Here is a 25,749-nt window from a genome sequence, read left to right on the forward strand (position 1 = left end):
TTAAAGGTATTCTTTTCTTGTTTATTTTGAGAGAAGGAAATTAGGTTTATCTCATGAACAATCTGTTCTGAGAGTTTGTGTGCAGGCTTGTGTTAGTTGCCATGGTAGTCTTGAATTCATGGCAGATTTTTTTCATTTCACATTTTGATACTATATGTCAGTTTTTTTCTGACAAACCTACAACTGTGAAAATGCTGCACCAAACAATGGCTATAGCTTCTTTTTTCATATTACAAATACAGTGACTGTTTTTGCATTATTTCAAAGAGAGTCCAGGACATGTGTAGACCAAGCATTTCTGGAAGCTCACTGTGCAGATAAGAGAACTGTTTTTCACATAGCTCTAGTTATATTAGAGACATCTCTCTCACATAACTTATATCTCATAGCTCATGCAAGGCCTACAGTTAGGATATGATCTAATCCTATGCTATAATATGTCCGTGTCTGGCTGAGTGCTGTAAAAATAGTTTTAGTGTATGCTTTTTTGTGAGCCTTTTATATAATCGCAGAGGGCTCATGATCACAAACACTTTTTCAAGCAGGCAATGAAAACCCTTCTAGATTGATTCTAAATCTGTGTATAGATTTTCTTTTCTAGCTGAGGCTGTGCTGTTCCAGAGTCTTCCCGCCTCCTGTTTCATAGCTCCCACAGTTAGAGATACACAGCTTGGTTTCAAACCAAAGTATGACAAATGACTCCCACCACATCACAGCGTAAACAAATGCCTGTAATTAATTAGCCCATGCATCTACAGTGTGAACACTGTAGACACTCAAGTCTGATCAAAGGTACTTTTAATCATCAGAACCTTCTAATACCTGCGCTAATACTTGGTTACCATGATAGCATATGTATGTTTATCCAGATGTTCCATTATAATATAAATAAGTCTTTTTACATACATTCTAAGCAGTAGACCCATAGAAGCCCTCAGCAAAGTTTTCTGTATAGGAGACCAAGAAAGAAAATAAAAAAAACTTGCAGAAATTCTCTGAAGACAAAGGCACCTGGAGAACACTGCAGAACACTCTCAGAGCAGATATTCTCTTTGTTCCCCTCTACAAAGGCCAAACTCAATAATACATGTAAGAGACAAATTGCTGTAAGCCTTGGTGCAGTGAATGTCACCATAAGAACTGCTTGGCAAGCGTGGGGTATTCTGGTGGACAGCAATGCCAGTTACAGTGGTGGTTTGTTTTTTGTATTTTTTTGCAAAGAAGTGGATGGCAGAGAGATAGACAGAGAGAGAGAGATAGATAGATAGAGAGAGAGACTGGTAGAGCATTAAAGGACTTTTAATGTCACATACATTTCATTATGCGTACAGCAACGTTGTCATTATTCACTTGTCATAATTGCTTGCTTGCTGCTGGCCACACAACTGGGCCTAAGTAGAGTTATACTCAAGCCACTCCAGTCCAAACTCACAGGCCTATGTTTCCATATTTCCATACCTACCACAGTTACAGAATTTATTTGCCTTCTCACCCATTAAAATTTGACAGTAGAGTATTGTGATGTGTTTATTAGAAGATTTGTGAATACAATGATAAAATCAGGACCAACAATATATATAAGTACAAATATACATTATTGTCACTTTGTATTACACATGATAATATCAAATTTTTATATATATATATTCACTCTAGAGCAGTGGGGAGGTGTTCTCTGGAGTTACTAATCATGCTTTTCCTTCTGGCAATCCGATGGATGAGTCTGGGTCTGGCGGTTGCCAGGAGATTGGTACTTGTTTGACTGTATTGTGTAAAGGTGTAAAGTGTAAAGGTGTGGGGTTGTTTTTCCAGAGTTGGGCTCGCCCCTTAGCTCCAGTGAAAGAAACTGTTAATGCCTCAGCATAGCAAGAGATTTTGGACAATTTCATGCTCCCAACTTTGTGGGAACAGTTTGGAGATGGTCCCTTTCTGTTCCAACATGACTGGCTTCAGTGCACAAAGCAAAGACATGAATGAGCGAGTTTGGTGTGGAAGAACTTGACTGGCCTGCACAAAGCCCTGACCTCAACCTGATAGAACACCTTTTGGATGAATTAGAGCCGAGACTGTGAGCCAGGCCTTCTCGTTCAACATCAGTGTCTGACCTCAGAAATGTACTTCTGGAAGAATGGTCCCATAAACACGCTCCTAAACCTTGCAGAAAGCCTTCTCAGAAGAGTTGAAGCTGTTATAGCTGCAAAGGGAGGGCCGACATCATATTAAACCCTATGGATTGTGATGTCACTCAAATTCATATGCGGGCAAAGGTAGATGAGCGAATTACAAAGCAATCTGAATGAAATCTATAGGTTCAAGCAGACCTCATTGTTATCCTCAGTATTATGAGTAAGCTCTGCAAACTCTGCAAACTTTTAGGGAAAAATAATAACAGGTGAGAATGACTGACTGACATGTGGATGGATGTTCATTGAATTAGCAATATCCAGAATCCTGCTCTAAGCCTGTCAGTCATGGCAGTAGTAAAAGAATGAACCCTGATAACAGCTGACTTTGGAACGGAGCCACCTACAATCCGGCAGATCTGCGTAACAATCACATTCATCTTACGGATCCATTCCAGACTTGATTAGAATGCTAAATCCAGAGTGTCATTATATGGAGATGGCATACAGTCAGGACTGAGTCATCACCATAACTCGTTTATTATTGCCTTAATATTTTTCTACAGTTAACACACTTACACACTAATGAAAACATATTTTATTACATGTTAATATGATAACCCTCTAGGTTAGGTAGCAGATGCTGACAGATGTTAACTGTCAGCCTCTGTTAAAGAACAACTCCTGAAGACAGTGGCTGCAAGTAAAGCGAATTACATGGACATGGCACCAGTTATAAACTGCAATTTATAATAATTCTTGGTTTTGTGAGAAATGCATTTAAATATGAGAAATATGCATATAAAATACTATTTTATATGCACAATAATGAAAGCATCAATTAAAGCAATTCCACAAAATCACACCGAAATGAGTCCAACACTCAACATTCCTAGACGTGAATGCCCAACATACATAAAAGCATACAAAGCCAGTCAGAGGCTTTAAATTAAACCATTTTGAAAAAGGCCACAGAATGATATATTAACATCTTAATGGGAATACTAAAATGTTGTAGTAATAATTGTCTTAGTAAACATATGTAGCTTCAGTAAACATCTGTTTCTTCATTTGAGCTTCAGCAGCTGTGGGTGCCCTGAGCCATGACAATGTCGCTTACCATAGCAGTTCTGATACCCACACTAGAGCCTTAGAAGCCTCCTGACAAACAACCTCTCAATCTCTATCAACAGAGTTCACAGCATTTAAAGGTCAGGTCATTTCATTAGACACCTGTGTCACCATGAGCCTGATATTTGCAGTGATAGTTGATCAGTTTCAGGATAATAGGATAGGACAGGTCTACCAGCCTACTGATTTAAGCTAATTTCCTAATTAAAATGATGTTAACATTAATCTTTATGACGTACCATGACCTCTTAGGAATGTGTCTAACACAGAAATTGATCTGTTTAACTAACAATAAAAAAGGATTAAAATATAATTTAATAATGCTCATTAGGTCAGTTAAGGATGCCAGTATATGTTAATAAATCGTCAGTGCCAGAATCAGTAAACTGAAACTACATATCAGCTAAAACTGCATTTGTTCCACAGACTAAAAAAATATATTAATTAACAGTAGGGAGAAACAGACACTAGGAACCTCCAATTCATTACCTTGTCCTTTCTTCCAGCTGTGGATTAGATTAGGGAAGGCAAGAGCTTAAGGCCTCTGAAGAAGATCTCAGAGCTCCAATTGTCTATTTGATGCCTGTCTTGCAGATGCTTCCCTTTAAGAGGTAATCGCACTTGATAGTATTGCATAAAGTATGACCCCTGGAAGATTAGCCTGATATTCAATATATATCTTAGACATATTATAGTTTAATTGCATATTTATTCATTTTTGCAGACTCTAAGAGCCTTGATCAAGAAATCAATCAAGCTGTGGAAGACAACCGAGATGCCATGTCCCTGTTGCTATTCTGCACAGGCCTGAAGCCCCTCAGTGAGATCATCCCCAAGAGTGACTATAGATACTGGTTACGGAATAGAACAACTGTCAGCCACCTCCTCCACATGAATGACATTATGTTGTATGCCAGAAGTGAACGAGATATTGTCTCAATAATCCATCTCACCAGAATATACAGCAAAAACATCAGAACATCATTCAGATTGGTAAGTACTTTGAGTACTTTGAACCTCAAGTATGGCTCGGCTTGAAACACCATGCTTCAAGTCTCATGGAAGATAAGCATCGAGACTATTCTCTGTCCTGGTTCTCAGATGGTGGAACGAACTTCCTCTGACTGTCCGGACAGCAGATTCACTTGCAGTCTTCAAATGCAGAATGAAGACCCATCTATTTGTGCAATATATGATCCTATGATGAATAACTGAAACTGTACTTATTGTAGGGTATTGTTTGTTATTGCACTCTGAGACAGAGCTTATAATGTGTTTTGCACTTCTAGGTATCAGCATTGATCCCTGTATTTCAGTGTTCTAGTTCAATGGTATCTTGAACTGTGTGTGTGTGTGTGTGTGTGTGTGTGTGTGTGTGTGTGTGTGTGTGTGTGTGTGTGTGTGTGTGTGTATCTGCGAAATGCCATAAATGTAAATATAAGTGTGGTAATATGGTTACAAGAAGAGGAAAGGTAGTTAGAACTGGATTGTACTACCAGAATGTAATATAGCAGATGTTGGGGGCAGCTACAAATACCTTGGAATCCCACAGGCAAATGGGAATTATGAAGAAGCCACAAGGACAACACAAATGTCTACAAACAGTGAGGCAAGTCAGCTGAATGGGAAGAACAAGATCTCGGCTATCAACACCTATGCTCTGCTAGTCATCCGATGCCCTGCTGGCATAATCATCTGACCAAAGGAGAAGATAGAAATCACTGATATCAAGACAAGGAAACCCCTCATAATGCACTGAGCATTTAATCTCAAATACAGCACCCTGAGACCGTACACTAAGTGAAGGAGGGAGTCAGAGGATTAGTGAGCACCACAGCCACTCTGCAGGATGAAACATCCAAGATCCAGGAATATGCCAGGAAGATGGCCCCAAATGATGATGCTTAGTCAGTACTTCAGAAACCTGAAGTGGATGGGAATGAGGAGGAACAAGAAACATCATGGCAGGATAAACCCCTGCACAGTATTTACCACCGGCAAATAGTGGAAGTGGCTGATATAAAGAAATTCTTCCAATGGCTGGAAAAGGCTGGATTGAAAGATTGAAAGACACCACGAAGGCACTAATCATGGCAGCAGAGGAATAAGCTCTGAATAACACTACAGTAGGCAGCACAGGAAGTTCTGAATACAAGATATATAAAACAATTGTAATAATGTAAATATAAGATTGTAGGTAAGTAACCACAATGTACTGTAGTAAGAGATGTAGAGATTGTAGTACACAGAACGTTTCGAACAGAGGTTGAATCTCTCTCTCTCTCTCTCTCTCTCTCTCTCTCTCTCTCTATATATATATATATATATATATATATATATATATATATATATATATATGTCTCACTGTTGTATTATCTTTTATTTGTTAGACTCATGCAGTATGATATGTCACATTAGACTGACTGTATGCATGTTAAAATTGACCATCTGTCTGTGTGTGTGTGTGTACGTGTCTCTCTATCTGTGTATGGCATGTTCTTAAAAGCATCTTCTCTTCTTTGTTTCTGCTCATTGAAATTAGAAGGTCACACACATAGCCTGGTTATCACAGAGCAACTCTTGATGTGCAAATAAGCCCTGCATTGTGCAACCAAGCCATTTTCAAATGCAAATGAGTTATGGATGCTATCAATAAGGCTAGACCACTCTCAGCAGTCACCTGTTTTACACAAGAATAATTACACAGTTGCTCACTTTGGGACCCTTTTAGGTTTCTGTTATTGACAGCAAGTTCTGCATCATAATCCCTCCTACAATGCACAAGTATATGATCAGTTTTCTAATCAGTGTTTCAAATTCAGATTGCAAATTGCATCAAATTCAACTGTAGATCATTGCTTTTTTTACAGTCTACATTTTAGCATCATGTCATCGATTCGCCCTGTAATATAGCTGTTATTTTCACAACTGAGTTACTCACTGAGTCTGAAAAATTGTCTCTTGCTTTGGTTTGCTTCCTTCTCATTTTTGCTTCATGTTTGCTTTTCTGCTGCTTTCCAAGAAATATTTTAGATAGCAAATATATTCTTTCCAACATTATCATAAAACAGATGCATTCTAAGTGCAAATCAGACAGGTTACTGCTGTTAAAAGCTTCTGAATTTAAACCAGTTTATTACACTACAGAAGCACTGCTAAGGATAGCATCACATCAGTGAGAGACCACCGGGCAATATTAGACTTGTTAGTGTGAGCCAGACCAACATATCCTGGTTGACCCCCAGGGATTCATTGGGTTGCAATGAGAACAATGAATTTGCTCAATAGAATTGGTGGAACAACAGAGCAGCCAACACCCGTGTGCAGGCTGGCTCAATACTGAGATACCTTATTGCCTTATCTGTCTAGAAATAAGATTACAATGATTAAATAGCGGGTTGCTGTGAACAAGTGGCTTTTAAAGGTGTCAGTTTGTACCTGAGTGTTACCAAAGGATGCGTTTCTGTATCTTTCTTCCTTCAAAAAAATCTAGGTTTGATATATTTTTATCTAAGTAAGACTTTATGGCTATGCTATGCTTCTGTGCATCAATGCACAAAGGTCTGCATCTGTGTACCAACTTCATTACTGAAGGGTTTATGTAGCAGGACTTTATATTTAAAAAAATTGTCATTATATATGAGATCAAACACCTCAACTGACAGATACAGCAGCACTGCAAGAAAATTGCAAGAATTTGAGGCAGACAGTATCTCTCAGTTTTCAAAAGAACTGGATCAGGCCTCTGTGTTGAATTAATCATCATAGTATCTGGCCATAGTACTAGGTGCACCATAAGGAAGTGGTTCTGGTTAATGTTGCATACTGAGAACTCACTGTGCCGGTCTATAGCTCCATGCAGCTATTTCATATGGTACAGAGGTGCTAAAAAGTAAAGGATCACACCAGGATCAATGTATTTAAAAGAAGCAGTAGTCTGTTTAATCTATATACCAAATGCTGAAGATTCATCCATATTCTCTGAAAGATCAGGAATACATGATAATCAAGGTCATTGACTGATAAGGTTCCATTGCTCCAGAGTCCAATCTTTATGCTCCCCAGCAAATTGAAGCCGTTTTTGCCGGTTAGCCTCACTGACAAGTAGTTTTCTTAAGGCTACCCAGCTGTTTAGTGCCAATCCTTTGAGTTCCCTTCGCATTGTGTGCGTGTGGAAATGCTCTTACTTTCACTATTAAACATATCCTTGAGTTCTATTGTTGTTTTTCTACGATTTGATTTCACATGTTTAAGTGATCACCAATCATGATCATTCAAGATTTTTTTCCGACCACATTCCTTCCTCGAAGATGATGTTTCCCCACTGTCCTTCCAGTTTTTAATAATGCGTTGGACAGTTCTTAACCCGATTTTAGTAGTTTCAACAATCTCCTTAGATGTTTTCTCTACTTGATGCATGCCAATAATTTGACCCTTCTGAAACAGATTAACATCTTTTCCACGACCACAGGATGCGTCTTTCGACATGGTTGTTTAACAAATGAGAAGCTACTCACTGCATCAATTAGGGTTAAATAACTTGTTACCATCTGAAACATAATCACCCATGCAGTAATTTTCCAAAGGGAGGCTCTTACCTATTTGCTTAGTTAAATCCATGTGGTGACCTTTTTTTGGCCAGGCAGTGTATACAATCGATATACAATCGTATATATAAACTATGCATTTTATATTTAAATAATGTATATAATGTGTATTTATGATTATGAATTTATTCAAATTCAGATTATGAATTTATTCAAATTCAGATTATGAATTTATTCAAATTCAGAATAAATTCAAATTTATACAAATTATGAATTTATTCAAATTCAGGCCCTGCATAAACTAAGTAAACCTGCACAGATCAGAGCAAAGAAAGAGCACAATCCACAAAATATTTGAAATTGTAACATCAAGTAAGTTTGTCATTTGCAATACGGCCATATATTATTTGAAAAGAAATGGGCTACTAACAGCTAAATACTAAATATTTCATAAAAGAAACATTAAACATTATCATACCTCTCCACTGCAGTAAACAGCTTCAAAATGGATTAAATATTATAAAATATAGCCATGTAGTCTAATAGCTAGTCACATCATCACATATATCTCTGCTTATAGTGAAGAATAGGAGAGTGAAATTAAATATTTATAACACTGAAGTATCTGCAGTTCCATTGTATCTATTGGCAAACTAACATTTTATTAAAACAAAAAAAAAACTGTTTCACTCTGATTTTCTCAATGGTATTATATGATACAATATATGGTACATAGGATTCGATCTTTATCAGGAGGGGAGCCAAGCCAAATAGAATCAGTTTATTACAGAGGATTGCATGGATGAGCCGACTGACCGAATTGATATATGATCGCAAAAGGGCTAATGCACTAATGTATAGTTAACTTATAAAGTTCTAGACATTTTTTATTTCGTTTGATTTTGTGCAAATAATTCTAAATACCCCATTTAACCATGTCTGTTTAGCTTCATTATATCCTTATATCAACAACAGCAACAACAACAAAAGCAATAATAATAATAATAATAATAATAATAATAATAATAAGCTTTCTTTATATAGCACATTTAAAAAAGATTTGCAAAGTGCTTTACAAGATAAACATATAATGAAATGGAACAATTTAAGATAAAGTAGAAGATAAAATAGAAGCAAATTTTAATGCTTAGACTTAGATAGTAAGAAAAGGCTTCCTTGACACTCTAAGAGTCTAAAATAATCAGTATAGACAGGTTACACTGGCCTATTTATTCAGACCTGCCTCATAATTCACTCTAACATCATTAAGAACATTTAAAGGGTGCTGTTCTTGTGCTATGAGTCCACAATCAATACTGGAACACATCTTTCAGCTGTTATATATAATTGAATAGATACGGCATTTTTTGCAAATGAAATAAATATCTGAACCTGGTCTGTTGTTGCCGAGAATATACAAGGTAAAATGATTAACTAGGCTGTTACAAGGGTATTCAATGAGCAACGCTGTGGGAAGTAGGTATGCAGAGGGTCCTGCAGCACCCCCTAACGGATGTTAGAGAACTTGCAGGTCCACATCTATTAGTAAAAACGCCCCACAAACAAGCAATACTGTTAATAAATAAGCTGTTATAAGATTGGCACAATTGCCTATTAAATAGGTATATATGTCACAATTTATTTGGGAAAATTATCATTACGTATAATTACCAACTTTTCAGTAAAAGTAAAAAAAGGCGTGGATAATACATTCACAACGAACTATTTCTCACTAGAGATAACGTTACTCACTTCTGTCATGAACCGACAAGGTAGCAGGATAGTTTCTTTCGCTAGCTTGTGATCTGCATCCCCCACAGAACGGAACTTAAAGTTAGAGATAACAAACCCCACCAATTTATAGGGAAGATATGATTGGTCATTTTTCCTGTTATTTGCACTCAATCTCATTGAACTACTGTTGCTCGGCCCTCTAAAATTTATAGCTGGACAACCAATCACCACCATTCATTCTAGCTACTACAAAGACGTCAAAATTCTGATAAAGAGACGAAAGTAACTTAACCCTTCGCATTCCGACACAAACTGAATGGGCAGGTTTGAAAGATTTTTTTAAACTGTTTTTGTTTGTTTTGTTTGTTTGTTTTTTGGCTTATATTTGCATTTGTTTAAATGTCGACTTTGAAATTATGAATAGATCACATTAGAACTGATATCTTTTTAAATATTATTTTTGGAATATATTAGGCCCTCTGATGACGTAGAGGACCATGACGGTCCCTACTGTATATAACTAACATTAGAGATGGCTGCTAACTTGACATAGCCAGATATTCAAATGTTTCATTTTTAATTTGAGCAATGTGGAGTATTCCTCAAAATATTTTTGCATACAGAATAATATGCTGTGAAACAGACAGGAAACACCCCTGCCCTACTCATTAACTCCAAGAGTCTTAAGATATCCTGGTGTTCTGAATTTCATTTTGTACCAGCATTAGACTTTCCCAGGTTACCAAATGGGTTTCCCATATTTCCAAAACTGGGAGCCTACTTAGGTTTTATATCAGCAACAACCATCAAAAGCTTACCTCTAGGTATGATGTGGGCTAATTTTATAGAACTCCATGTGCCAGGCTGAACCTGAAACCCTCCAGAATGAACTGGGCGGACGACTGCCCATGGATGTTAGGCAATTTCCTGTATGATCTAAATTCAATTAGCATTGTGAAAATATTTGATTGAAAAAAAAAATCAACATACGACTAATAGATCTAATTGAAAAAAATAAATAATTTCTTACAATGGGGAGTGGCTATTTAGCTACTACCACACAGCCGTGTTTTGGTGTTCTTATTACAATGGGATATAGCGTTAGCTAACAACATGGGAATATCAGAGCTCAGCTAGTACTGGACAGTGCCCGGCTTTTTGTAGTCTGGCTTTAAATGTTTTAATTCGAGCCAAGGTAACATTTTACATTTTATTCCAATGTTTCTTGATTAGTTAATAGAGATTTTGCCTCAGATTTAATTTACCAGTTTGCTTGCTAGCAAGTCTCCTAGCCGGTTCTAGTTAGCTAGTGTAGTTAGCTAGCTGCCTTATCTGTTAAACCGGCTGGGACCGGTTTGGAAAGCTAGCTAGAATGTCATACCGCTCCTTTGCACCCACGGTCAAAGTAACCCAAGTCTTGCTATTTTAAATTCAGTGCAACATAGAAATGATAGTTGGTGCCAGTGAACCCTCTGTACTGCGGTTTCACAAGAAGGGTACAGATAGGTGACTAGCGGTGTTGATCTACCGCGCTACTAGCTCTACAGTTACATGTATCTTTTGGCTAGCTACAATGATGTAAATATAGTATGAGACACCGAACCCGGAATACATAGGTTAGCTAGCTAGTTAGTCGTAAGATTGTTTTTCTTGTGAACAACCTGGCTATGTGCCTAGCTGTTTCCTTACATGTTTTACAGCGTTATCTTTTTTTCAGGTCCTGTGTGCTGTTTCTTTCCTATAGTGCCTCGCTGGAAACCATGGACAACATTCAAGTGACACTTGCTATACGAGGAACTACATCCCTTGGTAAGTAAAACTGTCTGGCAAAAAGGTATCTTGGGAATAGATCAAGCTTTAAAACCTACTTGTATGCTAGTGAAACACTCGATTGTGAATAAGTAGGATAGAAAGCAGTCTTACCTAGCTATAATGATAATCGGTTCTTTTCTTTCTTCTCTGAAGACACAGTACTAATTCACAGTTAAAGTTACCAAAGGCCCATGATTACATCCAGTCTTCTGAAAAGTTCACAAGAGAACTCTAATTAATATAATGATAGCGAAAATCAAAGTTAATTCAACATTGCTCTTAGTTTTACTTTCTTATTCCTGTTTTTTAAATTTATATATATATATATATATATATATATATATATATATATATATATATATATATATATATATATATAATCTCGGTTAAAGATTTATTTGTATATGTATATAGGTGTGTATATATCGGTTAAAGATTTATTTTTATATATATGTATATATATATGTGTGTGTGTGTATGTGTATATATATATATATATATATATATATATATATATATATATATATGTATATGTATATATGTATATATGTATATGTATATATGTATATATATATATGTATATATGTATATATATATATGTATGTATATGTATATATATATATGTATATATGTATATGTATATATATATATATGTATATATGTATATATATATATGTATATATATATATATATGTATATGTATATATGTATATATATATATATATGTATATGTATATATATATATATGTATATATATATATATGTATATATATATATATATATATATATATATATCTTTTCATATGGACATGGACTGTGTCAAAGTTAATTCTGGATTCCAAATTACTTACATGGGTACACAGGGATGTGTATGTGTTGTATAGTTTTGCTGTGGATTTGATTTTTGCAGCATAAACACTGGACAAAAGAGAAAATATTGCATCTTTTATTAGCTAGTGTTACACAGATGTCATGCTGTCATCTAGCTTGATGTTCTGACATAACTTCACAAGTTTGTATTTTGAATCCTACGTTTCACTTCACTAGATGGGAGAAGAAACTTTTGCAATTTTGTGGTTTGACATGTTCGGACTGTGAGCTCACATGCACACAAGAGAATTCAGTATGAACACCATGAACACACCCTCAAACATTTTTTTTCAAGTCTGAATCAAGAGATAAAAGAAACCAAAGCGTTACAGGTTGACACAGCACAAACAATGGTTATGGATTATTCAAGAACATGGCACATTTTCCACCATTTCAATGAGGAGGGGTTTACGTTTGCTGTTTTTCCCTGTCAGGTGAGGTAATAGCAGTGGTGGGAAGCTGTGGGACACTTGGCAACTGGTGTCATCAGAAGGCAGTTCCACTACAACCAGCAGAGGATGGGTAAGAGTGTACTTGCGTTCTTAAGTTTTACACAATTCAGGATAATTTAATTTAATAATTATGATTAGTATTTTTACCATATTTTGTCTCATTCAAGCACTCTGTGGAAAAAGACCATCACAGTTCCAAGGGGGTTAGAAATCAAGTATCGCTATTTAAAGGGGTTCTTTCTGGAATCAAAGGTGAGGCCTCATTCTTTTTCAGCCCACAATGGCTACTAATTGTTAACTATTTGGCCACACCATGAATGGACACTTGTATTTTTAAAAAATATATGCATTTATATTTTGGCTAGTTTTATTCTTATAAAACCTTTCAATATTGTCAGTCTTTCCTGCATTTTAGCTTGTACTGAAACTGTAGATTCTGATTTCATGAAAAGTGAATCCTCTTTTCTAATATTTAATGTCTGAGTTTAACTGTATCTCTAACAGCATCATGGTTGTTTTTGAAAACACATACTTGTGTTCTAACAAGAACATAAAATTGTTGCCATGTCAAGTGTTATTTTAGGTTTAAAGTATTGTATTCTTAATTGTATATTCTCTCAATGGATATAGGGGAAAATGCAAGTGTTGTTAGTTTGCCACTGCAAAGAACTGAAGTATGCGTTTTGAAAAATGACCATCGCTTCAGTGAAAAACAGGGTGCTTTAGCATATCATTTATTTATAAGAACTCCTAATTATTGTTTCCCTTGTAACATCATAGTGACTGAGCTTTCCTTGCCTAAGGGCTATAGCATACTTAATCGAAATAGAATTTGGCATGCTCACGCACTCAATTGTATATACAGCTGAAGGCAAATGTCAGTGTAGTGACATCTGTTCATGAAATTCCACTTTAGTCAAAGTGTCTAGGTCACAGTGGGAGGAGACAATAGGAAGGGAATACTAATGCAAAATCCAAACCACTTAAACAATCACACAGTCATGTGACATTATTGGTAAATTGCAGGAGTTTGAAGCAGAATTAGTTTTGTTTGTAAAACCATTTTACCTCTGTGAACATGCCAAATTCAATTTTGTTTAAAATATACTGACAGCTTAATTGTCCAGCTGTTTCCTTAGATGGCAATCATTTAACATGAGATCACTATTTGTTCCTTCCCTGCAAATTTAATTTTGTTTAGAAACTGTTTTTCTCTAAAGCAGGAACATTTCATAAGTGAAAGACTTTGTTCTTAGTGTGAGAATTGTTGATTCTAGTTGTATTCATTTTTAAGGACTTGATGTTTGGGTTTCTGGGCTTCACTGTTAATGAATAGTGCTGCATGACTATGACAAAAGAAACTGCTGTTATTTATTATTATGATTGTGATTCTTGATTAGAGCTTGTGGAGTTAGGTACATAGTAAGGTGCATAGCTGCCTCTGAGAATGCATGTGTCTGGAGAGCAGGTGGCCTACTGAGTCACAGATTGCTCTTAGAACACATGGGACAACTGTGATTGGTCAGCACGCTCTCAGTACAGTCAGTGCTATTTTTCAGTGTTGTTGTTGTTGTTGTTTTTAAATAACACCACTCTTTTTGCTTTTAGCATTTATAGCTAGAACCATTGAACATACAACTGGTGTACTGTAACAAACAATACCTTCATTGGGTCCTTTCAGGTCATTGCAGATATCAGAATTTCAGTATTGATTAAAATAAATGATCATGTACCACTGTTATTGGATGACCCAAGTGCAGGGTTACTTCCAGTTAAGTGGCATCACTAATCTCTTCAACTGTTTTTCAGCAAAGAGTACAAAACAGTCAGATTTCCTTTGTTTGTGGATTTCATCTTGTAGAAAATGTTAAATATTACTACTATTTTGAATCTTCTTTCCACTTCTGTCATCAATGCATTAAAACAGCCCAGTTTCAGAAATTAAGGGTCATTGGTAAGTATAGTAGTTTTTAGATTTTTAGAATCCAGCAGAGCTGTTTTAAAAATGTTTAGGTTTGTTATGCCGTTGTATTTGTTTTGACTAATGAATCCACTTTTCAGATATCAACCATCTCTGACTGTCTGGCTGAGAGAGTGGTGAATATACCAGCTCAAATTACTTGTTTTGGCGTGTGGCTTTGGTTGCGACCAAAGTGGGCTTGAATTGTCAGATAAATTCCCCCAACAATCTTAACACCGTTTTAAACATTGGAATTACAGAATGCAGGTGGTCCATGTCAAGTCATAGTCAATAAATGGGAGACCCATCAGCAGCCTCGATCATTGAGCCCCTCAGGTATATGAATCTGGAATAGTATTTCAATGTGCTGCAGGCCCCCACCCTCCCACAGTCTTATTCATTCACTACACAGTAGTCATAACCACTCATTAATCAGATTGGCTCAGTTCACTGGTTCAGCTGATGCTATTATTTTCTTTTTGTTCTCCAGGACAGGAAAAAAATGGACTTTTAATAGCATTAAGGGATCAATACGTAGAAACTATAACATCCACTATGCTGTCATCTCCTATAGTCGAACACTTAACGGTGTCATGGTTGTAGAATCATTGGGCTGTTTGCCTGGGCTTATGAGCTTCATTTTTGCATTCAGCTGTATTTAGTTTAGCTATCTGATACGATCCAAGACCATTTAAAAACCAATTTCTTTACCTTTTTGAATTTTTAATATTGGCGTTTTTTTTTTTTTTTTAATTTTAGTTTATTTTTTTTTTAAGGTGTTAATGACCACTATATTTTCATTATGTTTTTATTTTTAATAGACAGTTTTGTTAGTTTTTTTAATGCATTTCTATGCTGCTTATTTCGGTGGTTCAAAAACGTTCTGCTAAAGGTAGGCGCATGCTGTTCTTTTATGAACTGCATGCTAGAGTTGTTTGTTTCTTCAAGGTGTTGTCCATCTGCACCATGTAATTATTAACCATGGTCCCTTTATTAACACACACTACTCTGAGTCTTGAAAAATGCATTTAGAATAACTGCAACCAGAGGCTTTAAGTTTTAACCCACATAACATGTACATACAGTATAAGCACAGTATACAGTATGCCAGTTTATAGTGTTGTTTATTGCTCAGTGGAAATTACAAATCTGTAGCTAGTACGGAGCATTCAGTAAAAAAATATTTCTGTGTTGTGGATTAATTATCAATAAAATGTTCCTTAATGTTTCATTGAAAAGTCAAATGCATCAATTAATCCATAAAACTGACAGGTGTTAAATGTGGTATTACTCTGTTCTGGTGAACTCTCTTTTGTAAATGTGCAGTGTAGACATGGAAACAACAATAACAACACTAGTTTTGTCTTACAGTGTCAGACATTGAGATTACTGATGGGCAGTTTGGGTTTCATGGTAAGTTCTTAAATAAAAGTCAAAACAAGAATAAGTGATTTGTCTCCTTGTGGTTGGCTGGTTTTCTTTGTCATGTCATGATCAGTCAGTGCAGTTTTTTCACTCTTTTGAACAAAATAATTTGTTTCACAATTGTTTTAATGGGTTCCGTCTGTGTTGCCTAAATATTTTTTTTAAAATCGCCTTGCAGATGATGTTGAATGTGTGGACTCTGGCTGGTTGACATGTCAGACAGAAATCCGACTCCGTCTCCATTACTCTGAGAAGCCTCCTGTGAATATAACCAAAAAGAAATTCAAGAAATCTCGCTTCAGGTATTAATCTTTCACATAGTGACAGTCTTGGATGATTTTGCTAAAAGTCTTTTGAGTGCAAGTAGAACATCACTGTATGAAGTATATATTTCTAAGTCCATTATTGGAAATCATAGATTGAAGTTAATGCTGGAAGGTTTTGAAGAGGAAGATGATGAGGAGAGCCTTTCATCCTGGCACAAGATGACCACCACGTTAGAGATTAGTATGATCAGCGATAGCGGTTATAAGTCTCGCCACTCCCAGCCAGAATGTGGCTATGCCCTGGAGCCGACGCAGTGGACTGAGTACAGCATTCACACAATGGACCCTGATAACCTGGAGCTCATCTTTGAGTTCTTTGAGGTATTTGTTTTCATCTCACGGGCCTCCTCTAGAGCCTGTTCATTTTATCAAATTCTAAAATTTCTAAAATTCTGAAACGACTAAGAAAATTCTAAAATGAATAAGACTAAGAAAATTGAGGGTGGGGAAAAATATTTCTTTAAAGGTGTGTATGTGTAATTTCTCAATGAAGCTCCTATATGAGGGATCAAGGACAAGCACTGGTATCAGGTGTGCTGTTATGTGACATGTTGCGACCCATGTTTGTCTTTTAGGAGGACCTGAGTGAAAAGGTTGTTCAGGGTGATGTTCATCCGGGCCATGTTGGTGCTGCATGTCTCTTGTCTTCCACCTTTGTAGAGAGCGGAAAAGATAATGGTGTGGTCACTCTTCCCATCATGAGCAGAAACTCTAGACAGACCATCGGTAAAGTCAGAGGTATGCTCAATAAATACTCAGTAAATAGAGAACATCCGTCTAATTAAAGTGACTTCTGCAGGGTCACAGCACAGTGATGGGTTTTCTTATTTAAAAACACCAAATGCCATATGTGGATTGGTGATTCGCTAAGGAATCCATTCTTTTAGGACATTAAGGCTTGTCATAGACTTTGCCCAATGCTTTAGAACACTCCTACGAACTAATGTGAACTAATCACATAAATCTATTTGCCCAGCACATGGCTGTAATGTGTTGACACTGTCATTTATGACCTTTACTATAGATTTGACCAACAGACACAACCTGCTGGCACATTTGCTTATGTCAGTATATTAATGTGTTGCTATGGAAATATAAAGGCATGCTTGCACAATCCATAATACTAGGAGCAGGTCAGCAGGCCCCATGTACAGCGTTTAAGTAAATATACAGTACCAGTCAAAATTTGGATGTAGCTGACTGTTTTTCATAAACTTAAATGCATTGTAATCTAATGCTTTATGCATAAGTTTGTTTCTAACACAAATATGAATGATGAAAGTTGATACTGTATATTAATTGATTTATTAATCAATAATGTGTGTGCATATATATATATAAATGCCCCTCAGCAAAGAGTTATTTCGAACTTTAGTCCCCTGCCCTACAAGTGCTCAGAGTATGTGACAATGTTTTCAAGACTGATGGAACTGTGAACGAGGCATGGTTGGGATTTCAAAAACTGCCTGCATTGTGGGGTTTTCTTGTGCAAGAATATCAAGAGTATACCAAGAATGGTGTAATCAAGGAAACCATCCAGTGACCTTTCAAACGGCTCATTGATGAAAGGGGTAAAAGGAGGATTCTGACGAACAGATGATAAACAGTCAAGCAGACTGCAGCTGAATACAATGCAGCTGCTCCAACTAACATGTCTGAATGAACAGATCGTCCTTTCACAGATGGGCTATAACATCATCACCAGTTTGAGTGCCATTGCTGTCTAAGGGAAACAACGACAAGACTCCAGGGAGCAAAAGAGCACAAATATTGGATCACTGAGCAGAGGCAAAAAAATGTCATGTGAATTCAGATTTCTTTTGCACCATGCTAATGGGAGGGTCAGAATTTGGTGCAAGCAGCATGAATCCTGTCAGGTGTAAACTGGATTGTGTAAGTGTAAAGGGGTGCAAATGGATTGATTCCAGGAAGAGAATCTCTGGGACAAGGTAGAACAGGCTGTTCGGAGCATGTGAATACCTCCCATCTAATTTGTGGCAGCTACAAGATGCTATTCTGTCTACATGGGCCAAAATTCCTGCAGAATGATTTTGATACCCAGTAGAATCTGTGTCGCAACAAATTCCTGTGGTTCTGAAGGCCAAAGGATGTCCCATGTGCTACTAGATGGGTGTCTCTAATAAAGTTCCCTTTCAGTGTATGTTTTATCATTGTTTTGATACATTCAGTATTTTCTAGAATGTAGAAATGAAAGTAAAAATAAGTGAATAGTAAAAGTAAATCAATATAAAAGTAAATAGTAAAAGTAGAGTAGTTGTGTCCAAATCTTTGGCTGGTTCTATACCTCTTAACAGTCATTTATGCAGGGGTTTTATGTTCCTGAATACGAACAAAATGAATATGCTGTTGTGCGATTTTCAGTGGATTACCTGGTTATCCGGCCCATCCAGGGCTTTGAGTGCGACATGCGGCAGTCCTTCACTAAGTACTGGCAGAAGAGAAGTGCTCTGGATGTGGGTCACAGGGGAGCAGGAAGCACACACGTTGCCAAGTGAGCCTGAACTTCATGCACTCAGCCTGCAATTCTGCCCGCTCGAAGTATTCCAAGCCTGCTTCACAATCTACACATGTTGCTGTCAAGGACAAAATTTCATGCAGTCTGCAAATAGCAAGGCTCTGTTTGAGGCTCGTAGTGATTAAGTTCAACGCGGTCATTAATGGACCCTGTGAGTGCCTCTGAACTCTTTGACCTTGCTGGAATTGCCAGCAGGAGAGGATTGCCACTATGCCTTCCCTTAGAGGAAGTAAAATGGGGAACAAGTGCTTAGATTTCATATGCATGTATTAAAACGAGCACAGTGTTGTTCTGTCCAAGTTACATTTTTTTCTGTTTCAGACATCACAAGATCAGGGAAAACACAATTGCCTCATTTCTAAGTGCTGCCAATTACGTAAGGGTAGATTATGTAAATCACTTGCATACATTCATTTAATTCATGTTTTCCTCTAATTGATATCTAAAATGCACTGTTTGTGATTGCAGGGAGCTGCATATGTGGAGTTTGATGTTCATCTCTCAAAAGACTTGGTGCCAATCGTATATCATGATCTCACATGCTGTATTTCCACTAAGAAGGTGACCAACTTTACATTGCTGAAATCTTACCACTCTCTGCCTGATAGTCTTGTTTTATTTTCAGTAACTGACTGATTCGTAGCTATTCCTTAACCCTTTTTTTCTCAGTTCATGTTTGTTTTGGATCAGATTACAGATCTCAAGGCAGGGAAGCTATTATTTGAGTCATTTTAAGTGTGTGTTATAAACAGTAGTAAGTGTGCTGATAGTGCCTTCAACCCCTTATTTCCTGGTACATGACCTTCAGAAAAATGACAAGCATTCTATGGTGTTGTTCGAAGTTCCTGTCAAGGATCTGACCTTTGACCAGCTTCAGCTTCTTAAGGTAAATATTTCATTTAAGGTGATTGATTTATTTAGCTTCTCTATTGCCCTCTCCCTTAGGGCAGTGCACTAATAAAAAAATGGTCATGTGGAATTCATGTTCAGCATGAGACATGGGATGTATGACATTGGCTAAATATGATTTTGTTTTTTGTTTCTGTCTCTGTCACAGCTAGCTCACACTACAGCTATGAAAGTACATGATCATAAAGGTATGTCCCATCCACTAAGCTCATGGATGAACAGAGTGTTTAATGGATGTGTATAAGAGACATCTCGGATTACATGTAACTTATTTGTACATTCTTCCTTAGACTTGATGGATGAGGAGGAGTATATAGATGAACACCAGCCCTTTCCATCGCTTTCTCAGGTATTCACCAAAATCTGTTTACCCTTGTACCCATCACCGCCACCAGACAAGTGTGCTGGAGGCACAAGTCAGAAAGGCCATTTTAAACCCTTTAATAGCTGTAATTAATGTTTTTATTCTAGATCTTTCAGGCTGTTCCAGATTGCGTGGGATTTAATATAGAGCTAAAATGGATATCCCAGATGAAGGTTGGCCTTCTCGTGCAAACATTGTGCATGAGCTATAATGTATCGCTGCTTGTGTCATATGCCCTTCACTGTTTCTCTCCTCTGGACCAGGATGGCTCCTGGGATGCAAACCTGTCCACTTATTTCAACATGAACCAGTTCCTAGACGTCATACTTACGTGTGTGCTCAAGAATGCTGGGAAGAGACGGATCGTGTTCTCTTGTTTTGATCCTGATGTGTGTGCAATGTAAGAACACCATGGCAACAGAAAAGCACCCCACAGGTGCTACGTTACTGCACTCCATGACATATTTTATTTCTCAGGATTTAAATCTGAAACGGCGTAGTAAAGTTAATGGCATTTACAAATCAGCCAAGTAACTTTGACAAGGGTGGTTTTCCTGTCTGTGCTGTTTTAGGGTGCGGAGGAAGCAGAACAAATACCCCATACTGTTCCTGACGCAGGGTGTGTCGGACGTCTATCCAGAGCTGATGGATATCCGTTGTAAGACCACACAGATTGCCATGAGCTTTGCTCAGAGCGAGGATATCCTGGTGAGCGGGGTCTGAACACATGCAGCCGTTCTTCTCACATGCAGCCGTTCCGCTCGCTCCACTGCAGCACACTTCTGCACATTTAACACTCCTGATAAAATGGATGCCAAATACTCAGCTGCACTTCTTCCATCGGTAAATGTGACCCAAAATGCCGTGAGTCAGAGCTGTAAGGTAAATTAAGAGCTATTGCCACTATACTGAATCTGAAATTTCCAACTTGTTGCTAAGTTTTAATGTAAGCTGTTGCAGTTGTAAAGGCACATGCATCCGAGAGTGCATACAATGTTTATTCATTGTATTTAAATGGAAACATATTCTGGAAACCCATGTTAACATTTGTTCAAAACAAATTGGCTGCGCATATGAACCCTGTCCTAATTAAAACATGGGCCATAGAGTGGCATTTCTAATACTAAAGTCGTATTCCTAATGTGACAAGTGGGAAAGTAGCATAGCCTTGTTCCTGCTCACAGGGTATCAGTGCTCACACGGAGGACCTGCTGCGTAACATGGACAGCATTAAGGAGGCCCAATCCAAAGGCCTGGTTGTCTTCTGCTGGGGAGATGACAACAATGAGCATGCGAACAGGAGGCGGCTCAGGGAGCATGGCATCGATGGCCTTATTTATGACAGGTGAGCTCTGACGAGATGCTTCTTTTGTATCAAGTTTTATATTATCTAGAATGTAGTCTGACTACTATCCATTGTAAAAGAGATGTTTATTTATGTCTTCGTTTATTTATTTGAGGAAATGTTACTGAGTAGTCTTAGCCTCAGTGGTAGAAGTGTCATTTTGTGCATCTGTACATTTCTGTTCTGAGTGGTTGGTCAGGAAGTACAGCATGCAGCAGCAGCTTTGTGCATTCCCATGGCCCTCACATCAGACCTGTCACCCAGAGTAAAGGTTCATGTGATCTGTGCTGTTGTCCACTTATGCAACACGGAACAGCTTTGTGTGTGTGTGTGTGTGTGTGTGTGTGTGTGTGTGTGTGTGTGTGTATGCATTTTCTGTTCGAGTACTCGGTCATACTTACTTTTTTTTTTTTTTACGTCCCAAACTTCCTTCTCTGTCTGCGGGTTCCACACTCTTCCTATCTTTCACTCCCACTCCCTCATTGTTCTGAATTTGTACACATACTCTGTCATAGTTATCATTATGTAAAAATGCTCTGTCGTCTACATCTCTGTGTCCTATATTAGTTGGGGATTTGATATCCTGTTATCAAGTAAAGGTTGACTATTCATGGAAGACTCCCAAAAGCTTGAATCATTTGCTTTATTTTTGCTGCAACTTGTAGAATCCTTTTGTCACTGGTGTATATAGTAATCATGTGTTAAATTATTTTAGTCATATTAAGCACAAAGGATGTTATGTGAAACCTTTTCATTGAGGGACAGTAGTTATATTATAGCTAATTAGGTGAAATAATTTGTTACACTTTTTGCACACATTACCCCTTTTGCATCTCACTCTCTCAAGTCATAAAACCTATGTGGTCATAACTTTGCCTTTTTCTTTCAGAATTTGTGAATGCTTGGTGCCAAATATCAGTGCTTCAGCTACCTCAGATGCCAGTAATGTCTGCCGGGTTCTGGATTGCGTTTGGTTTAGGTCCTGGTTGCTGCCTGAACTTGCTCACTGACTCGCACGGTTACAGCAGTGTAGCACTTTGTGACAATGATGTTGAAGGCAGTCAAAATAGTAATTTAATGGGTCAGAACCATGGAATCAAGCTCTCTGGTGATTCTGGGAACAATTACCATACATCTAATAACTAAATTCCTGGGCACTTCTTCCAGTGTTCAACTGCCTGTTGCATCATTCTGAGATCTATCTTAGTCTACCTGATTTAAGTCACATCATGCTTGTGGGATTTTGTTGTGCTGGTTTTTTTTGTTTGTTTGTTTTATTTCTCCCAGCATTATACAGCTTTCACCACAACAGTGTTACTTTATACTCAACCACAAAGGTTTTTAATATATATAGTTTTTTGCATGGTTGATTTATTCTCTAAACTATTATCAGTAGCCATTTAGTTTGTGAATGAGTAGCTGCTTTGACTCCTACTCCAGCATGGCATTGAAACTTATTTTCTCAAGCTATAGTCTCCCTCCTGGAGTAGCCTATAGCTGGACATTGCTCCTATAGCTGGACAATGCGTTACTACACCCCTTTGCCATTGTGTAACCCTGGTGGTTAAACCTGCAATTGAACTAGAATGCAGATCTTGTTTAAAAAAAAAAAAAGAAGAAGTCTATTGACTGTTTATGTAACTACCACATTTACAGACACCAGTTTATGAGGTATGAAATCACTGCCTCACTGGTTACCAAAGTACAGCTTTCTAATGGTAGTCGACTTCCATAACTAATACTTTCTTTAGTAATATAAAGCACATTTGCATTACTGACCATGGTAACCATTAAGCCATTAATCTTTGCATTGTTTATATATTTTTGTTCTCAGTAAAGTGTGCAGGGTGAATTTTTCTCCTTAAGCACAGTCTATCGAAGTAGATATTTAACAGTATAATTTAGCAATATGCTGTTCTACTTGTAATATCTGATTCTGCATTTGTGGGTATTGCACGAATGTAAGCATTTACATCTAAAAGGAGACACATAATAATGATGCTTCAACACATTTTAAACCAACCATTATTTTGTTTTCAATTAAAAGCTTTGTATGATTCCATCCCTAGCTAGCTTGCCTGTGAAATTTTCCCTTAGCTTATTTCCCACTGAATAAAAAGTCTTTGAGACTTTTTCATATTCTGCTTCTGAGCAGCTGACCTCTGAAATCACGTTTCTTTTCTCTGACCAGAATTGGTGAGGACCAGATCGAACAACCCAACATCTTCAAAGTAGAGGAGAAGGTGTCCCTCAAGGAGGTGATCCCAGAAGAGACGCTGAAGAGTTGCGCCTGCTCCACCTACAGCATTCCCTGCTCCTCTGTGCCCTGCTCGGGCAAGGCCCAGGTGGACAGGGGCGAGTCGGACTCTGGCCTCAGCTCATCCTAAAACCACAACTGGCAAGCCACCTTCTCAGAACCTTTTGCCAATCTTTCCATAAAACAGCACAAACCATACACACACTCCTGATCTGTTTGTTGTTGTTGTTGTTTGATTTTTTTAAATATAATAATAGCAGTGTTTTGGCCAAAAGAAGACGGATATAATGGCATAAGCTTTAAGGTTTGAAAAGGTAAAAAGACTTTCATAAATTTAAGAAACTTGATATACTTAGGCCTTCATATGATCATTTTCAGCTTCATGTTGCTGAGATGCTGTATATTTAAGTTTTTTTTAATTAAGTATAGTAACATTGTGATTATTTTTGTATTTCTTTACTGTAATACCACATTAATAATCATGGTTGCCATAATCATTTAATCTTAAACTTTCATTTTCACCTTCACTTCAATAATTTAATTATTATAAATGAATGGTTACCTGAAGTCCCCTGTCTGAATGCATATCAGTGCAATAAATTTAAATGTTGATCACATTTGAAGTAAGAAGCAGAATAATACATTTTGGGTCACACAAGATTAAATTAAGACTGTTGCTGCAGTGCAGTGCGGAATACTTTGGAACACACTGGGTAGACTGATTCTGATGCTTCTACACTGTAAACCTTTACATGTGATCTGCATGTCTGTGCTTTAAATGTTCTGTTTAAGTGGGAGGTAGGAGAGTCTTAACTTTTCTCCCATTCTGTAGAACAATGGAGCCATGCATGTGTAACATTTGCTGCATACAGCAGTGCCGCATACACTCGATTATAATCTCATCATTCACCATGGGTATTTCTCATCACCATAATCACATCTGAGAACACAAGACTGAAAACGTTAAAATAAAGTTATTTAAAGAATGCTACTTATCCCGCTTTAGTTTTTCTTAATTATTTTTTATTACTAATAAGATACGGCATGTAGGTCTACGAGGTTTCACGCTATTTGACAGTAAGAATAATTAAAACACAATGTGAGGTACCAATCTTTATAATTAATGTTCAATTAAAGTTCTTCAGTTTCCTAAGTTAAAAGTATGTATAGGTGTCTGCGACAAAGGCAAAAAACACCAAGCTGGCAACATGTCTGTTCTATAGTTTCGTCACTTTTTTGGTGGGTGTAATTGAAGGAGGTAAAAAAAGAAACCAAAGTGCTTCCTTCCTCCTTTAGCTTACATGGCTTCCAGAAAAATTAACAAACATCTTTCATGTATTTTCTGTTTAGAGTATTATTATTCTTTTTTGGCTTATTCATTCTTCATCCTTTTTAAATCATGACTAAAATACATGATTTAATGTTGGTGTTGTAGTTAAATATTATCTATAAAGCTTTTGTGATTATTTATTCTTTTCATTTATTCATTTCATCTTTCAAGCTTTTCCAGTTCAGGCCCACGACTGTGATGTGCTTTACGTGGGAAATCATGTGCTGCTATCTGCTGTACAATAAAGTAATTACATCCATCCATCGTTAATCTTAGTAAAAATCATATACACTCATTCCATTTTATACATATTATTCTTCAGAGCAATTGAGATTTAGGATTGAAAACCCACCGTATCATGATTGTTCTGTTTCTGTAATTGCTATATTGATTTTATTTAAACTAATTGCACTACGGCCAAATGTAATGCATATTAAATTGATATTAAATATGTATAATTTCCCAACATATCACATTAACTTTTCTTGCACAATAACTATAATATTACGTAATTTATTTTTTATTCGCTTGTTTTATTTATTTATCGTGTTTTTATGGGATATGAAGTACGTAATGTTTTGTGGAATACTAGTAAGTGGATGGCGATTGTGTTTTCTGAGAACTGCAA

The 25,749-nt window shown here is 37.0% G+C and overlaps 1 protein-coding gene across 11 annotated transcripts; it reads left to right on the forward strand.

Annotated features, from left to right (window-relative positions):
* The first annotated feature begins 10,459 nt into the window (after positions 1-10,459).
* Positions 10,460-25,380, forward strand: gpcpd1 (glycerophosphocholine phosphodiesterase 1). 11 transcript variants are annotated; one of them, XM_081717240.1, is made up of 22 exons: positions 10,460-10,730; positions 11,280-11,344; positions 12,652-12,739; positions 12,837-12,921; positions 14,731-14,766; positions 14,890-14,965; positions 16,001-16,042; positions 16,233-16,356; positions 16,473-16,701; positions 16,956-17,118; positions 18,763-18,892; positions 19,238-19,292; positions 19,385-19,477; positions 19,725-19,802; positions 19,974-20,013; positions 20,116-20,174; positions 20,297-20,362; positions 20,453-20,589; positions 20,762-20,897; positions 21,374-21,534; positions 22,424-22,513; positions 23,726-25,380. In XM_081717240.1, the coding sequence occupies exons 2-22, from the start codon at positions 11,296-11,298 to the stop codon at positions 23,919-23,921; spliced, it is 2,133 nt and encodes a 710-aa protein (XP_081573366.1). In that variant the 5' UTR covers positions 10,460-10,730; positions 11,280-11,295; the 3' UTR covers positions 23,922-25,380. The 11 variants fall into 11 exon arrangements, 10 of the variants coding, with proteins under 10 accessions (XP_081573366.1, XP_026885961.2, XP_026886043.2 ...); XM_027030160.3 differs by having other exon boundaries at positions 10,462-10,730; positions 11,253-11,344; XM_027030242.3 differs by lacking the exon at positions 10,460-10,730 and adding an exon at positions 10,906-11,151 and having other exon boundaries at positions 11,253-11,344.
* The last annotated feature ends 369 nt before the right edge of the window (positions 25,381-25,749 follow it).

Source organism: Electrophorus electricus, chromosome 7 (assembly GCF_041902795.1).
Source record: "Electrophorus electricus isolate QZ-2024a chromosome 7, ASM4190279v1, whole genome shotgun sequence".
Taxonomy (NCBI): domain Eukaryota; kingdom Metazoa; phylum Chordata; class Actinopteri; order Gymnotiformes; family Gymnotidae; genus Electrophorus; species Electrophorus electricus.

Coding starts and splice junctions, on each gene's coding strand:
- gpcpd1 (XM_081717235.1), top strand. CDS start 10,983: ATGATAGTTGGTGCCAGTGAACCCTCTGTACTGCGGTTTCACAAGAAG. Junction 12,922..14,730: donor GGTTCTTTCTGGAATCAAAG/GTGAGGCCTCAT, acceptor TCCACTTTTCAG/ATATCAACCATCTCTGACTG. Junction 20,363..20,452: donor AATGGATATCCCAGATGAAG/GTTGGCCTTCTC, acceptor CCTCTGGACCAG/GATGGCTCCTGGGATGCAAA.